At 51.0% G+C, this 18,192-nt stretch overlaps 1 protein-coding gene across 1 annotated transcript in view; it reads right to left on the bottom strand.

Moving 5' to 3' along the window:
- The window catches only part of PLCH2 (phospholipase C eta 2), a 393,557-nt gene that overhangs the window by 99,686 nt on the left and 275,679 nt on the right, over positions 1-18,192 (bottom strand). The window contains exons 4-5 of the mRNA XM_014574375.3: positions 14,224-14,467; positions 11,827-11,956 (exon numbers count right to left, since the gene is read on the bottom strand). Of these exons, the coding sequence (XP_014429861.2) occupies positions 11,827-11,956; positions 14,224-14,467 (374 nt within the window). The remainder of the gene's footprint in view (positions 1-11,826; positions 11,957-14,223; positions 14,468-18,192) is intronic.

The following is an 18,192-nucleotide window of genomic DNA, read 5'->3' as shown; positions in this document are numbered from 1 at the left end:
CCAAACTTGGCTCTTAGTTTTCTGAGCATGGTCCCCACGAAAAACACCGTTCTGGAAAATCTCAGTCCAAAGAACATCTCCCAGCAACTTCATCTAGCTAGATCTAAACTAACTTGGGAACACCTACACACCTCCTCACCGCAGTGTGGCCGTACCCTTTGGTTACAACACCTCCATTTCTGACTAGGAGAAATTGCAGCTAGCAGTATGGCAGCTGGCAGGCAGAACAACACACGATCCAACCAGACACCCTAACTGTTCTTATGTATGTGCCTTTCAGTGCAGATTGAGAATCCACCCACTGGGTAGACAAAATGAGAAGTGTATCTTGTTGCAAGTCTGAAAAAGCAACTTTGAAATGAGAATCAAAATTGTTCAATAATTATCTTGATAGGACAGAGCTGGGCTACCGGACAGCAGCAGCTGCTGGCCAGGTACCTAGCTCTGAAGGCAGCACCCTGTTAGCAGCAGCACAGAAGTAAGCTTAGAAATGCAGAGCTGGGTGGCTAGGGTGACAGCTGCTGATGGAGGACCCAGCTGTGCAGGCAGCAGCACAGAAGTAACAGTGGCAATACCATACCATGCTATCCTTCTGCACGGCTGCTGTAGACAGCTCTGCCTTCAGAGCTGGGCTCCCGGCCAGCACCCGCTGCTCTCCAGCTGCCCCGCTCAGAAGGCAGCGTCACCACCAGCAACAGTGCAGAAGTAAGGGTCGCAGTACCATAAATGACCCTACAATAACCTTGTGACCCCTGCACAACTCCTTTTTGGGTCAGGACCCCTACAATTACAACACTGGCATTTCAGATTTAAATAGCTGAAATCCTTAAGGCTGTGTCTACACTGGCGCGTTCTTGTGCGAAAACAGCCGCTCTTGCACAAAAACATGCTGCCTGTCTACACTGGCCGCGCGTTTTTGCACAAGTAAACTGACATTGTACTGTAGAAAGTCAGGGCTTCTTGTGCGAGAACTCTGATGCTCCCTGTCAGGAAGAAGCCCTCTTGCGCAAGAGCTCTTCCAGAAGAGGCCAGTGTAGACAGGCAACATGAATTTCTTGTGCAAGAAGCCCCTATGGTTAAAATGGCCATCAGAGCTTTCTTGTGCAAGAGAGAGTCTACACTGGCACGGATGGTCTTGCGCAAAAGCACATGCCAGTGTAGACGCTCTCTTGTGGAAGAGTTCTTGCGCAAGAAGCTGCCAGTGTAGACGTAGCCCTCGTGTATGATTTTAAAAATCCTATTTGACTATGAAATTGACCAAAATGGACTGTACATTTGGTAGGGCCCTAGTTACGCCAGACGGATCTTATCCATCCCTTTCAGACAGTGTCCTTTGGAACTAAACTGCTGCATTATCAAGTTCTCACACAGTGTCAGGACTGAAGATCCTGCCGACCTGTTTTAATGCTGAACTCCTTCCACCTCCTGCACTTTGTTTTCCAACAATTGAGTTGTCAGCCGGCTGCTTTGCACATTTTTGGAAGAGAGATGACTAAGCACATTACAGATCAGAAACGGAAAGTTTCAGGCTTCTTGTACAGTCCAAATAATACCTCTTCACCACAGTCCCTTGGCCTGGGGCCAGGAAGGATGTAGTTTTATTACTTAGCTCGGAAAAGCCTTAGGGAACATAACACACCAAGACCATGGACAGCAGCATTGAACTAACAGCACAAATTCCACTCAGGAGTACCAGGGTGAAGTCCCTATCCACAGCTAATTCTCTAAGAACACGGCGAAACTGAAAATCGTTTACTTACCTAGACAGACACTCTCAACACATTATCAGTGAAATATTACCAGCTGCCTAGTCTATTCTCAGACCCTGAGGAATCCACACACACTGTCTAAGCCTTGGATACCCTGGATGTTTAATTTCTATTTAGCAGCCTGATACTTTACCAACTGTAGATTTGTAGTAACTGAAGACAACTTTTGGGTAGGCTCCGAAATGGTTAATAGAATCAGGCACTAATGCAAAACAGGTCAATCAGTTCAGAGACACTGAACTTATTAAAGGAGTCCAGCAAAACAAGTCTGAACGTAGTTGAGAGCAAAACCTTGATAATAATAAAACTGCCCTCTTCCCTACCACTGCCATGAATGAACAAGGGAAGGAATGACAAATCCATGACATTCATCTCCTTTGCAAAGGAAGTCCTGGGTACAATTAAAATACGCTCCTTTAATAAAAACAGGCTTTCAGCAGAGTCAGCAAAAGGATATTCATTAGAAAAATTAAACCCAAAGGGAGAGCCTTCCAACCCCACGCATGATGAACAATGTTAGTTTAAACAACATTCTGTTCAGCTCTTTCATTAGCCAAGACTGAGATTTCTACTTTGATTAGGCAATTCAAGGCTGCTTAATATCAGGAGCTTTATAGCACAGAGCACCAATTATATCTGCACTTCAGACCAGGCTGCTCTCTCATTTATACACTTTCATATGGGAAAAGACACATCCATTCTTTTCTCCCTTCCCGGATTTCTCGAGTGCCTGGCCTACACAATTATTGTCATTCATCTGAAACTCTTAAGACAAGAGCCTAGCACACGACTTGCCGAAACCCATCCTCTGGGCCCAGAGGTTTTACCCGTCTCTACTCTTTGGCTCCCGTCAATCCAAATGATTTGCTCTAGAAAGCGACTCTCTTTAATCCACTAATTTTAATGAGTTTTGAAATTTCATTTTCCACAGGGCTGCCTTCGTGAGGGTGGTATTTGCTGGCATTGCAAAGAAGTGTTATTAAAACATTATTAAAGCGTTCTGCCTGTGCAGACACAGGGCCTGCCCACCCCATCCAAAAGCCTCATTACAGTCCAGGACAACTGACGAAAGGGCGGGATTCTCAGTGGAGCAGACATAGCTGGTGCACAGGGGCTAATAACACAGGTAGCAGCGGATTACAGTGCTGCCAGGAGGAGTGCATGTTAATAGATGTTTGAGTATTATCCTCCCACGGCCATGGGAGGGAAGAGCCTTTGTTCTCCAACCAGCTTCTGACAGGGCCTCTTGTTCTGTGTGCGGACATTTCTACAAAGCTTCTTAGCCTGCTCCCAAGTGGGAGCCAGTGCACTGCCGCGTCTGGGGCTTTTGGCTAAAGCCGGGGTAACTAGACAAGCGTGTGCATGTGCCTACCACACTCGCTTGAAGCCCAAGCGTAAAGATGCTCAGGAGGAATTCAGGCCCCATGGGGTTAGAGGCATGAAAACGCTGAGGGTGTCTCAGGAGGCTGCACTGGGGAGAAGAATTTCTTTACCTCATACCACACAACACCCCGCTGGAATGCACTCCCGCAGCACTTTTCCTCCGGAGAGCTGAAAGCACCGCACAAAGGAGGCTAGTATCACCTTCCCCCCCCCCCCCCCCACGCTTTACAAATGGGGAAACTGAGGCACCAGGCAGGGAAACGATTGCCCAAGGTCATCCAGCAGGCCAGTGACAGGTCCAGACACAGAACCCAGATCTGCAGCCCCACAGGCCAGTGCTCTGCCCAAGAAGCAGCACTGCCCCCTGAAGTGCAGGGGGAGCAGGATGTTGGTCACATGCATTTCAGGGGAGCAGAATGAGCCCTGCTTGACACGAACTCAGGCCCCGAGCTCACAGGCAGTTACCCAACACAGCAGCATGCACGCCTGTGGAAATGGCCCTCACCTTCCTCCCCTCCCGCTGGCCTGGGATTTTGAGAGGTCAAAGAATTCTCCCTTCGCTGTGGTAGCAGGGCAGCGAGCAGAGAATGACACGACTCCACACGTCAGCCCTTGCTGTCACTGGCGTTCGACGGAGGGGCTTGTGTTGGAAACGGTTTAAGACGTTTCCATGCCGTTTACGCTTACTTCTAAGAGGAGAAGTATCCCGCGCAGCGCTGTGAGCCCGGACGTGGCACTTCCTAACTGTCAGGGTGGTTAAACACTGGAATAAATTGCCTAGGGGGGTTGTGGAATCTTCATCACTGGAGATATTCAAGAGCAGGTTAGACAGACATCTATCAGGGGTGATCTAGATGGTTCTTTGTCCTGCTGAGAGGGCGGGGGACTGGACTCGATGACCTCTCAAGGTCCCTTCCAGTTCTAACTAAAAACAGGACTATGTAGCACTTTAAAGACTAACAAGATGGTTTATTAGGTGATGAGCTTTTGTGGGCCAGACCCACTTCCTCAGATCAAATAGTGGAAGAAAATTGTCACAACCATATATGCCAAAGGATACAATTAAAAAAATGAACACATATGAAAAGGACGGTATATATGGTTGTGACAATTTTCTTCCACTATTTGATCTGAGGAAGTGGGTCTGGCCCACAAAAGCTCATCACCTAATAAACCATCTTGTTAGTCTTTAAACTGCTACATAGTCCTGTTTTTTGTTTCAGCTACACCAGACTAACATGGCTACATTTCTATCACCCTTCCAGTTCCAGTGTTCTATGATTCTAATGCACAAGTCCTGGAACACACCTATAGGCTGAATCTATTCTGGCATCCTTGGGACCTGACTGGTGCCAAACGAGAGAATTTGCCAGACCACAGGAGGTCAATATTGTCTAGCAGCATTACACTGCTTGCTGGGCTCGTAGAAGACGTACCGGGGTCAATTAGAGCTACATAATAGCACAGAACACTGAGAGCCAGGCCCAGTGGCTGTAAACAAACGTTTTGGGACTGCGGGAAATGTGACCACATGCACAATAAGTAGACATGTGGCTAACTGAAATCAAGCTGGACCATGGATGATGCCGGACCAGAGAGTGCCAGACTAGAGAGATTTAACCTGCACTAGCTTTCCATCCCCAAGTGCATTTAATTCATCTGAAACAGCACCACCGGTGATAAAAGGTCGGGGCTGTGATGATCAAAGCTCACCAGGGGAAGAGAGAGCCCAAATCTCGAGGGCACCTTTGGGAAAAGAAGTCTCAGGCTATCATTTTGAAATCCCTCCTATTTTATTCACCAAGTCTTTATTCAGGGAGGCAGACAAACTTGGTAGACGTGTGAGGCTTACGGTTGAAGAGACATCCCTATATGCAGCTGCTGCCTGCTTTTTCCATCTTTCAGCTGTGAGCTCTTCTCAGTGCAGCAACATCTATGCCCATGGGACAGCAGAGACACTGATACTATAGGTCCATATACCCCACATAGGTGCCAGGGTAACTTGCATTTTGCAGCGGGAGGTTTCTCAGCCTCTGCAATAGCTTCTCCATCCCTTCCCCCAGCCCTGCGCTGCTGCCAGCCACAGAGCCAGTCTGTTTTCCATGCTCCAGTTGAGCACATCCGACCAGTGTAGCTCCGCAGAGGAATCTGCATTGGACACCAGAGACAGCAGAGCAGGCTTCAGCATCAGCTGTCAGCAGGATGAAGAAAACACAGCAGAAAGAGTCGCAAGCTAAAAATATTTTCTGCCCGGAGGCACCAGAATAATTCCTCTCCCACAGTCACAAGGAAGAGGGAAGAATTCAGAGGCGTCGTCTTTTCACCCCAGAACCAAGCCGGATCATTTAAAAAGGGCCATTGTCTCCCTTCCTGGTTTCCTAGAAAACTCACGGCACAAAGCATAACCAGAGGCCAGAAAATCTACGCACTTGTGGCAGGCGCAGGGGGTTATGCTGCTTCCCAGAAAGCAAGGGGTTAACTTTGCACAGGCACCGGATGGAAGAGCTCTGAGACCTGCCGCTGGGGGGAGGGCTAGGAAAGCTGGCTGGGGAAGCGTGTTGTGGTTCCAGCTAGGATGTCTGTAAAAGAGATTGATGGACTTTATTTCTGGGGGCTCACCTCAGCAGCTACCCCGCTGCCAAAGGAGCCAGCTGCCAAAGGAGTGGCTAGAAGTAACAATACCAGCCACTCAGGAAGGGGCGCTGAGCACTCCCCCGGACAAAAGAGATTCATAGAGAGCTAGGAAAAATCTAGGCTGGACCCTTCCTTCTGAACTCTGTTCCCACCTCAGGGCAATTGGCCAGCCCGTTGTCATTGCTATTAGCAGTGAATCCATTTGCCCTTGTGCCTTCCATTCAAAACCTCAGCCCAGTGAACCTATGCACCACGTGAGCCCTGGAAAGAGGATTTAAGCCATGTCTAGCCCTCTGCACGGGGACACATTGCACCCCCAGGGATGTAATTATAGAAGTCCCTACAAAATCTACCAGGGAACGCTGCAGGAGGGGTTGGCACTGCCTACTCCAGAACGGTTACGGGAAGGTCATTTGGGGGTTCTTCCCCACTGAGATACAAAGCCTCAGAGCTCAGCCCGGGAAGGTCTCCCGGCATGGTCCCTACCACACGAGGATTTCAAAGGAATCTGGCAGCTGTTCAGACTGTGTGGGCCTCCGCTGCTTTTCCCTGGCTGCAGCTTTGGAATAGCCTTAGCCCAGGTGATTGCGCATACAGATCCAAGGCAGGTTAACATGGGTGGTGACTCCAAAGACTGCTTGTTAGTCCACCGACAGAGCACGAGGAGAGGCCCATTATGTCAAGCAGGATGTAAAAGCCAGTTCAATCAGTTGACCGGTTAATGGTTATTGTTTAACCGGTTAACTGCTTTAATGTGGGCTTGTGGGGGGCGAGGCCTGCCACAGACAGGTTGGGGGCTGCTCTGGTTGGGGGCTGCTCGGCCGGGCCGGGCCCACTCGTTAACCGGTTAACCATTCACATCCCTCATGTCAAGGCAGATTCATCCCAGTTCTGTTGGACCCACACAAATGCAGAGAATCCAGAAAACTTGAGAGAAAAACCCTGGGAAGATGAAGGGATGGACTTTGGGAGAAATCTTCAGCCATTAAGTCTTAAAGTGACTGCAGTCGGTACAAGAGCTGTACAAGTTTGTACAGGAGCTGGAGCTACTAACTCGGCAAACGGCAAGAGAAGAAGGATGGTCCTGTGATTACGGCCCTAATCAGTGCCTTGGGAGACTTTGGTTCCATCCCCTGCTCTGCTACAGATTTCCCATGTGATCCCGGGTAAGTAACTTAGCTTGCCTCAGTTTCCCTAACTGTAAAATGAAGCTAATAGCCCTGCCCTACCTCCTGGATACTTCGAGAGTAACGACATTCAAGAGGGAAGTGCTCAGATGCTACTATTGCAGGAGCCATGTCAGCATCTAAAACGGGGGGATTTAGGCTGGTTTTCAGAGGAGCCCCAAATTCCAGACAACACTACTGGGGACTGAGCACATAACTTCCTCGGAAATCCCACCACTTACGGGTTTTTTTTAAACGTTCTTTCCTTCCATCTCCTCAGCAAGGCCGTGTCTTTAAAACTCTGCTACTGGCAGCAGGTTTCCGGGGCACCTGGCATACAGTGATGGCTGCAGTTGTTTGCCTGTTATAAAACCAGCAGGCTGACTTGCTGCCCATCAGGCTCCCCTGCAAAATCAGCTTTCTGGTCATAGGTGTGGAGGCAGAGATGTATCTTCAATGCTCCCCGGTTCAATCAGACAAGACAGTAGGCCCATGACACCAGCAGAACTAACTGCCAGGGAGCAGCTACCTGCAGAGCCACCGACGTGTGTGCCATGCGGAGCAGTGTCAGCACGACAGAGGAGAGATCTGCAGACACACTATGCTGCTTGACTTCAACAGAAACAGACTGTCGCAGGTCACCATGTTTGTTGCTCTGAATTCCAGTCACTGGTAGGTCAAGAGTGACCACTGCAGAGAACACAGCTATCAACACCAGGGCTGGGCAAGATGCGGCCCGGGGGCTGGATCCGGCCCACCTAACACTTGGATCCAGCCCTCAGACTGCATCTGGCCACTTTCTATTTATATCCCGCTGTCCTTGCCACCAAATTTCCAGGCAGTGGCTCAGGCAGCAGGATCCTATTCAAATGGCTCCCGGTTGCGGGGCTACCCCAGCAGGGACCAGAGCTGTGAGCCTTTTAAATAGCCCCAGCAGCCCCAGACAGCTGCCAGGCAACGCGGTATCGGTGGGGCTGGGAGCTGCGAGCCCTTTGCTGTTTTTCATTCAAAGCCTCCCCAGTCAACTCCAGCCCCACACAACCCCCCGGAAGGCTAGCCCCAGACCCGCCCCTGCTACTCCAGGCCCCTCCCCTTCTGAGGGTGGAGCTGGCCCTGACCACGTACAAAATTCATTGTGCCCCCTCCCCCCCAAAAAAATTATTGCCCACTCCCATCTACATAAACAACCACATCTAGCAAATGTCTGGCTTCTCCAACAGGAAACTCTGGTACATTTTCCATCAAGTCATCTGATACTGAATGGACTTATACATTTTTTTGCCAGCGGTTGTCTTTGGATATGAAAGAACCAGACTTTACGCTTCTCTGCGGAGAAGTGCGCCACCAGACCAGACTGTAAGAAGCCAGTTTTTACAATGCTGCTGGATAATGGAAGCAGGAGCAGCCTGAGGCCGGCTGCGGCAGTTGGCGCCCTAGGCAGAGGCGTGATCAGCATCCCCGCCTGCACGGCCGTCAATGGCCGTTACGTCGTCATCGGACGCCCGGGCCAGCGGCACCCTAGGCAACTGCCTAGTTTGCCTAGGCTCATGGGCCGCCCCTGAATGGAAGACATGACTGGCTAAGTTCTTCCTTGTGAAAACTTCAGAGGCCAGATCCTCAGTTGACATTAATGGAGCGACGGCAGTTACACCAGCGGAGGGTCTGATGCTAAAACACATGCCCCTTACCAATGTCCTTCCTTCAATAGAGAATTTTCAGAGGAACTCGCTGCATCTTACCAGCCAAGCTGCTCTGAAACAAAACACGCAAGATACAGCCCCCGAGATCAGCAACGCCTCAGTCCAAAGAACAAAGATCTTCCCGTAGACAGGTTTCCTGGCTGCTTTTGTTCTGCCAGCAGCCGGCTGCACGGTGAGGACTCGTTAGGATGGAAGCTACATTTTCTGTGAATGTCTTCCCATGCTTTGGGGCTTTTAAAAGGAAAAAAAAATATCACGAAGCGACTGCTTCTGGACTGGATTTGGTCCATAGTGTACAAACCAGACTGATGCACAGTGATGGTCAGAGCCGGCCCAGCCCAACCGAAAGAGAGAGCAGATATTAAATGTGGGATTCCGAGAGCTGTTCCCCCCCAACTAATGTCACAGCTAAAACAAAAAATTCCCATCTTTCTACATTCACCATCTTCCCCAGACTGAATTTTAATTAAAAACTTGCTTACCAGGTTCACCACCACACCACGTAGGTGCCCACAGAGTTCACCGCCAATCAAACTGTGGGCCACAAGTCAGCCCCTCAGGAGACTAATCCCTTCCCGCCACATCTTGCATATACAAAAAGAAGGTCCTGGGGTGGCTTTTGGGGTTTGCTGCCTGGCAGCTTAAGGGCAGATTAACAGCAGCATAAAAATGCAACAGTTTAGACACCCAGTTATCATGCTGGATCAAGCCAGTCACAGTCTCCATCTCTCTCACTCCCCTCTCCTACAGCCAATTAATTCCTTCCCCTCATGTTTCACTCCTCTTAGAAGCTGCAGGAGCATTTTCGCCCAGGTCAAGTGGACATTTAACCAGCGTGTGGCTCCAAGCCCACAGAACTTTTCCTTCTCCTCTGCCTACTCAGGGCGAAGCACCCAGCATGTAGGGAGGAGAAAGGTGAGGCAGGTTACCTGATGTCCGGCAGTGTACGGCTGGAAGCAGTGCCTTTCACAGTGCTGTGCAAAGGGGGGCGAGGAAGACAAGGACTCAGTGGAGATCTGGCAGGGAGGTTAGGGCAGCATTGGAAAGAACAGCCAGAGCACTCTGAAGAAAGGGGGAAATGCGAAGAGATCCCTGGAGCGGAGAGGAAGATAATGAACCAGCGACTCATGTGACCTAGTACTAGGCAAAGCTTAACGCCAGTGAAGGGGGAGGCATGGGAGAGGCAGAGAAGGCAGGTTAAGCCACAACACCACTGACCCACACAGCAATCACCCCACGACCACAGCAACACAGCGACTTCCCTGTTTGCCAACAGCACCTGGCATCATGCTCGAGTCACCTCATCCTAGTTAGCAACAGCTCTGAGCCATTAGCAACCACTGAAAATTAGGGCAGTTAGGTTAGTGAAATGGGGATCTGGCTACAGGTCAGGTCAATGGAACCTAGCTCCCTTGGAGTGGGTAGCTTTTAAAGTCACTGGACCTAAGTGTTGTGAGCCAGACATGAGAAGTTGTTCGTCCGCTCTGCACTGTGCTGATTAGGTCTCTGTTGGGGTATTGTGTCCAGTTCTGGGCACCACATTTCAAGAAAGATGTGGAGAAATTGGAGAGGGTCCAGAGAAGAACAACAAAAATGATGAATGGGCTAGAAACCATGACCTATGAGGGAAGATTTAAAGAATTGGGTTTGTTTAGTTTAGAAAAGAGAAGACCGAGAGGGGACATGATAGTGGTTTTCAGGGATCTAAAAGGGTGTCACAGGGAGGAAGGGCGAAAATTGTTCTCCTTGACCTCTGATGATAGGACAAGAAGCAACGGGCTTGAATTGCAGAAAGGGAGGTTGCAGTTGGACATTAGGAAAAACTTCCTAATGGTCAGGATGGTTAAACACTGGAATAAATTGCCTAGGGAGGTTGTGGGATCTCCATCACTGGAGATATTTAAGAGCAGGTTAGACAGACATCTATCAGGGATGATATAGATGGTGCTTAGTCCTGCCGTGAGGACAGGGGACTGGACTCGATGACCTCTCGAGGTCCCTTCCAGTTCTAGTGTTCTATGATTCTATGATTAAATCCAAGTTCTGCTATTTAAGATATTTCTCAGTCAGTTCATAGGATCTTTAAATTAGTGTCTGCTTTTCCCTCCTGCTGTGTTCCGTAAGAGTCATGTCTCCCTTTCCAGCTTAGGAAAGGCATCCCCAGTACTGTAGAGAGATAGTTCTGGTAACAGAAACTAGTTGGTGAGAGGTAGCAGCTGACTTCTGGATAGAACACATGATTCATGGAGACAGTCCATCTAGTCACCAAAGGAGCGGTCCACTGCAAGTGGAAGAATGTCCATTTCGCTTCATGTCTGGAAATGGTCAAGGGCAATCAATTGTCAAAGAAGACCAGGTTTATAACAAGACTGGTCAAATGTTGATACCCTTTCTCTCACAGACTATCACTGTCCTCCATGAGTGGGCCCAATGAGTTCCTTACTTCTGCAGTTAGTGGAATTACAGAACTGGAAAGAATCTCGAGAGGTCATCAAGTCCATTCATGGCAGGACCAAGCACCATCTAGACCATCTCTGACAGGTGTTGGTCTCACCTGCACTTAGGGTATGTCTAGACTCCATGCCTCTGGTGACAGAGGCATGTAGATTAGGCTACCCGGCATAGGAAAATGAAGTGGCGATTTAAATAATCGCCGCTTCATTTAAATTTAAATGGCTGCTGCGCTGAGCCGATCAGCTGTTTGTCAGCTCAGCGCACTAGTATGGACGCTTCGCGGTTGACATCAAAGGCATTTGTCGACCTCCCCGGTATGCATCGTGGGATGAGGTTTACGGGGGAGGTCGACAAATGCCTTTGATGTCGACCGCGGAGCGTCCAGACTAGCGCGCTGAGCTGACAAACAGCTGATCGGTTCAGCGCTACTTCGAAGTAGGAATAAGATCCTCCGGAAAAGGGCGCTTTTTCCGGAGGATCGGGGCCAGTGTAGACGCTCTTTTCCGGCTTTTCTAAAAGCCGGAAAAAAGCGGCGGACATTTTTATTTAAATGCCGCGGGGGATATTTAAATCCCCCGCGGATTTCCCTATTACGATCTCAAAAATTACCATGCCCCTTCCGGAAAAGGGGCCAGTGTAGACGTAGCCTGGTTGTGTTGTGCATTAGGGCTTTGCAGCTCAGCCCTTTCTCTCTTAGAAACCATCATTTTCACTTCTTACCTTAAACATTTGCTTGACTTTCTGCCGGGGAAGGTTCACATTCAGTTTGTGCATCAGCTGGAGCACCTCATTAATACTCAAACTGCCGTCACCGTTCTTATCGGCCTCATCAAAGGTTTGCTTCAACCACATTTAGTTGGAGTTAAGAAAGGCAAGGGAGCATCAAGGGAAAGACACAGTTAAGCTGCTCTAAACCCTCAGCATAGACATAACTAGGTCAATGGAAGACTCTTCTTCCATTGACCTAGCTACCACCTCTCAAGGTGGTGCATTTACTGCATTGCTGAAAAAAACAAACCCCGTCACTGTAGGAAAGATCTACCCTAAGCACTGAAGTGGCACAAATGTAGCACAACAGTCTACACTCGGGCTGTGCCAGAGATCGCTCTTCTGGCATTTGATTTAGCAGGTCTAGTTAAGACCCGTAAATCAACCACTGAGGGCAGCTCTGACCAGCACCTGTACTTCTCAGTTGCAAGGGAAGCTGATGGGAGTGTTTGCTCCTATAGGCCTCCTGTTGTGAAGACGGCACCAAGCTCGGCTTACAGTATGTCAACTCCAGCTCCGAAATTTACGTTGCTGATGATGTGTACCTTAAGACGACCTTCCAGGTCTAGTGCAGATCTGGTATCGGCCTTGCCCTCTCTGCCAAGGCTATAAACCTCACATTAAAAAATATCACAGGAACAAAGGGTTGGGGGGAACTCTTGAGCACATCGAGTCTGACCCCCTGTGCTCAGGCAGGCTCCAGTACGCCTAGAACATCCCTGATAAGTGTCTGTCCCACCTGTTTTAAAACCTTCATCGACAGGGATTCCATTGCTTCCCTTGGAGCCTGTTCCAGAGCTTGACTGCACTCATCATTAGCAAGGTTTTCTTAATAGCTAGCTTAACTAGAAAGACAATAGAGCAGCTCTATTGTCCCTGGGAGTCCTGACTGCTGGAACAAGGTACCACCCCTCACAATTCAAACCATGCAAGTGCACCGCAGGCACCATCCACGCATGTTCAACAGGCTCCCAGCACCCTTTCTTGCCGACGCGCGTGAAACACGCTACTGGTCCCGGAAAGACATGCAGTGCTCAGCGGCATTCCCGAAGGCTAACGAGTTCTTACAAACTTTGTTCCAGCATCTCTTTCCCAGACCAGGAGCTCACACTGGCTCGGCCTAATATTGCTTGGCCACTGTTTCCTATAGGGACCCCAATCACCTTTTCCTCTCACCAGCACTAGGACATTCCCTGGCTATGTGCAACAGTATTGGGAGCAGACTTCCCTCTCCAGAACAGGATCTAACAAGCAGGTGGGCTAGCAAAGGCTTCCTACCTGCCACAGTTAATAATCTTACATATCCTGTGGCCATCACCAAAGAGACAATAGTTGGCCTACAATGTGTCCTATTCGGAGGACAGGGACAGAAAATGAGGGCGTCTCTGCAATCGCTAGCAGCAAACGCTGTTTTTCTGTGGTGACCGCAGTAGACACCCTACAATAGCCCAGCATTTAGAAGGGGCATTTAGCATCTCAGCAGTAGCCCTGAGCCAGGACGGTGCTGCCTAATTTGGGGTTTGATGCCATTCCGGCCATGCATCCTGACATTCAGGTGTGGGAGAGAGGATTGTGGTCTGTCTGTGCATGAGCTTAAAATGATGCCTATTAAAATCCTCCACATGCAAACCTCAGCAGCAGCGCTGGCTATTTCCCCACACATACACAATGAGACTTTATTTTAAGCTCTGAACAAGTATAAACTTAGGGTTGGATTCTGTCCCTGGTGAGATGGATAAGGCATCGGTCTTCCGAAGGCAGAATGCGGCCCTTGATTTTTTAAAACCCCTCTCCCTTCTGCAGATGCCTAGCACAGGCCTCTCATCCTCTTGCAAAGTGTCAGCTGGTGAGAGTTCCCTCCATGATGACAACTTGTGGTAGAGCCCCACAGATGTCCATCCACCCTTAGCTCCTCCCACTCGTGTGCTAGTCTCAACTCAGCAGGCAGAGAACTACTGCCAAGGGTATTGTCAAAGACCCAAAGAAACCCATCTCCCTCTGAACGTCATGGGGAGCGGTGCCATAATCTGGGCCTTTGAAAATCACCCCTGGCTCTCTCAGGATGTGCGTGGAAGAGAGACAGAAAACAGGGCAGCTGGGCTGGACTGAAGGAGGGGTCCAAAGGGGAGAGCACAGCAAGGGAAAATCTCTTCTGGGCTGAAACGCTGCATCCCGTACTCAGATGTGTGGGCCCTCTGGGAACAGGAGCGTGTGGCCGGAGCCCCACGTGCCTTGCACTTGCTGCTAGTGAAATAAGCACTAAGGACAGCTCCACAAATTCCTTTAGGAGTGATGCCACCCCGCCCCCATGCCACCCTCCAGACACCTCCCCCCAGCTCGGAAGGATACTGGTCTCTCGTCCTCTGCCGCTTTGACAGGCTGTCTTCATCACTGATCCCTGCCATCAGGTACTTGAGCCCTGTGATCCAGGTGCGGGCCTCCTCCCCGGTCGAGGACACCAGGTCCAGGGACTCCATGTGGTCTCCGTAGTAGATGCTGAAGCAGCAGTTGGGGTCGAAGCTCCCGTCGGCATAGCGCTGGAAGATCTCCGACTGCTTCCCCTCGCACACCTCCTGGATGGAGTCAATGGAAACTGGAAGAACAAGAGAGGCGGAAGGCCGCGTTAGAGGTGGCCAGGAGAAGACCATTTGGGTGAGCCGCTCACAAGCAGCCTCTTGGAGGGGAAAGGGTCCTTTACTTTGTCAAACAATAACGACATCACCCCCATCCCCCGCATCCTCCTGGCTGAGCATCACCACTTGGCCAAGGACTTAACAAATGAGAGAGTTTTGCCACTGGGGAAAAAATAAAGGCGCTACCATAAAATGAGCCCAGACAAGCAGCCAGATCTTATTTTAGTCTGAGAAGGCGAAGGGGCAGGAGGCAATCTGCATATTAATACAGGCCTTATACCCACAGTTCATTTCCTAGCACGCACATGTCTTTCCTTTAAGCTTTTGTAACGCGTCTGAATTGACATTCAGTTCCTTGCCACTCTTTCCCCGCTACTCTTTGTAGATATATTTGGTTTTCTGTTCCCTCCAGCTAGGAACAAAACCGAACCGTTTGCACATTACAATTGTTTCCCTACACACAATCCATTGTAATGGGAGCCTACACATTTTCTCTGAAAGCCAGCAACCCCCCACCCCCATATCTTCACCAGCATTTACACAGGCATATGGAAATAGACAGGATTGCTAAGCACACACAACGTTTCATTGTTTATCATGAAATGCAGCTGGATGCTGTTTATGCTGATCTACCCAAACACAGCCAGCCTTGCTACTCAGCCGCACCAAATGGGATTTTTTCATTCCTGTCCTTCATAGAGCTAGACCCACGCTGGAAAGTTTAGGTGAAGGCTTCCCCAAAGGTCAGATCTAGGCTCCATCTCCTCTCTTGAGGTGCAATGCAGCAGCATGGTGGATTAAATCGCCCCTCCTCACCCACCAACATTACCTCCAATTACTGCAGCATGTAGTTAATATCCGAGGACTCGGACACTAGAGAGTTGGGTAAAACTCCTTTCCAGATTTCAGAACACTCTTCCCATTAAAAGCTGATATTTCTGATGAGCCAAAGCCTCAGGAGAATCTCCCCCTGGAACAGCTGCTCTTAAAAAGCTAGTTTCCCCACACTGAGAAATGCAAGCACAGACTCCCTCCTGCCTGCATCTTCAACAGCACGTGGCGTTTTCTGCTGCCAGTGTGTTCAGTGTTAGCAAGGGGGGTCCCCTCGAATACCATATTCTGTCCTCTTTGTGGCTGTGATGTTGTGTCAGTACCTAGCTGGTTGCTGTGCTTGGGCTGTGGATGACCCCTACTGGCCTCTGTCTGTGAGCACTGCCCAGCGGGGGGCGTCTTGAGGGCCCCCATGACAGTGACCGGACCAGTTCTACTGATTAAGGGAAGGGATGGAACAAAAGAAGTGAGAGATGGGGGAAGGGTCAGTCCCTGGCTGGGAAACATGAAGGGAACAGCATAGGGGCTAGGGGTGATGGACCCTAACCCCAGGGGTCGGAGGCATCCTGGCCCTGACTCCTGTACGCCCGTCACGTCTGTGCTCTGCTGTATTCTGCAGAAGCAATAAACCCTCTGTTCTAATGGCTGGAGAGTCTGCTCTTGCTGCTACAGGGGTCCAGAGTCGGGGGAACCCCGACGTGTCATTGCAGAGGGGCTGGCTGAGCTGCACCTGGCTGCGGGAGAAAGAGGCACCCGCTCCCTTGGGTCAGTCATTTATGGAGGTGATATTAGCCTAGTGTCTCCGAGCCCGAGTCCTGAACCCCATTGTGTCTGTTGAGCACCTCAAAGGCAGGAACTCTCAGTATAACTCAGGAGCAATCTTTGCTCTTGATTACACCAGCATAAACCCAGAGTAACTCCAGATCTACACCAGGGCAACAGGGAAGGGTTTGGCTTTTGGCCAGAAGGCCTCCTTTCTGAGGGGGCCATGCAAACTAACGCCACAAAGCAGCCAGCCCCCAATCCTCGCCAGAACCGGCTCTTCCCATCCTCCGTGCTGTCAGTAATGGGTAAACGACGGTCCCAGCACCATCAAACCGAGAGCGGCTTCTGTTCAGCTCTTGTATCCTGGACATTTGTTTCCTGCGCGCCCCTCTCCCTTACTGCGGGGTCACTTACGATGCAGCATGAGCTGGGGAACCTGGCCAAGAAGCTCAGTGCTGGGAGAAGGGGCCATGGAGGAGGAAAGGCGGCTCTGCACACTGCCGATGTTGAAATTAGATCCGTCCCCCACCAGGCCTGTTGCTCTGCCGAGGATGCTCAGCACCCAAGTGGAGCCCAGACTGGGGCTCGCACCAGACAGAGGCCTAGGGAAGCGGAGGGTAACTCAGAGCACCCCAGAATCTGCCCTAGGTTACCCCAGCAGGAGGGCAGGCCCCTGGACAGACACCCAGGGAGCGCCTGTGAGACTGCAGGCCACCTACCCTCTTCCTTACAACCCAACCCAGGTGCAAGGCAGTGAGGCGACTCAGACTCGGCTCCCACATGGGCGCCTGCGGCCAAACTTTTCGTTCTTTGAAAATGAGGAGAAGCCAGGCCAGCCCCCACCGTGCTCAGTCAGTGCCTTCCGGAGGGTGCGGACAGCGCCAGGCGCCGCTGCTTAGCACCCCACTACTCAATGAAGTGAAGCCTCTTGGGAACGAGGTTTAGTACCTTCGGGGTCCATGGTACCAGAGGCGCAATTGTGTATGTGCCATTGCGCGCTGCTCCTCGAGGGGGAAACCCCTCTGGCTATCAGCCCCTTCGAAACCACCCCTGGTCTCAAACCGCCTTCTCCAGGCACCCGACCAAGAAAGGATCTTTGGATAAACAGCCTGGTTGTCACGAGACTCAGGCTCTTCTTCCCCGGGCAGCAAACGGACAGGACCCCCTGCTTCACGGAGTGCCACGGTTCTCAAGGAATGGCTGGAAGGACCAGGCCTACTGAGGACTCGTTAAACGGTTGGCTGAAGGTTCGTTAAACGGTTGGCTTCTCCCGAGCCAAAGCTGTGATCAACTGGTGAGCACAGAGGAAAGCCTGTGGATGGAGAGCGGACAGACTGCTCCTAGCAGAGCCAGTGTCGGACTCGGGGCGATCGCCAATGTGCAGGGAGTTTCTTTTAGTATTCTGATGTGTCTTCTCCGTGGTGCTTTTCCCTTCAGAATCAAATGGGCCGGCACAACCAGCACGGGGGGAGGGGGGTGTCTCGAGCTGTGGGCACGTCAGCCTGTTGGCCGTCGCTGAAGAAAACACAGGCAGGCCTGCGTGGGCAGCCTGTCTCCGCTGGGCACCCCGCCGTGCGGGCAGGGAACAGATACGCCTGGAGATAGCCCGGTGAGAAGGGAGAGACGCGTGTCTCCACCCAAGAGAAGGGATGGCCGGGGAGCGGGAAACCTGCGAGTGGGGGCCCCTGCTGGCAGGGATGGAACATCCTGTTTAATTGGTTAGCCGGTTAAAGATCATATTTAACTGATTAACCCATTAAAGGGGAAGCGGGGGGGATCCTCACCACAGGTAGGGGCTGCTCCAGCCCAGCCCTGTCTGTGACGGGCCTACGTGCATCACAAGGACTGTTCTGGATGACTGGAGTAGCCCCTTCCATGATGGGTCCCCCGGGGGGCTGGAGCAGCCCGGTGCCCCCGGCAGGCGGGGAGCTGCTCCAGCCCCCACCTGTTAACCTTGGACATTTCTGCTTGCTGGGCTGCTGGGGAAATGCAGAGGCAGTCACGCTGCACTGTGGCCTGAGTCGTTTGCGTGTCAGCACGCTGCCCTCTGTGGGAGGATGAGCGGCGACGAGATGGGGTCTTACGCGGA

Source organism: Pelodiscus sinensis, chromosome 23, assembly GCF_049634645.1.
Source record: "Pelodiscus sinensis isolate JC-2024 chromosome 23, ASM4963464v1, whole genome shotgun sequence".
NCBI classification, from domain to species: Eukaryota; Metazoa; Chordata; order Testudines; family Trionychidae; genus Pelodiscus; species Pelodiscus sinensis.
The sequence above is the reverse complement of the archived record's forward strand: the minus strand, read 5'-3'. Positions and strand labels throughout refer to the sequence as shown.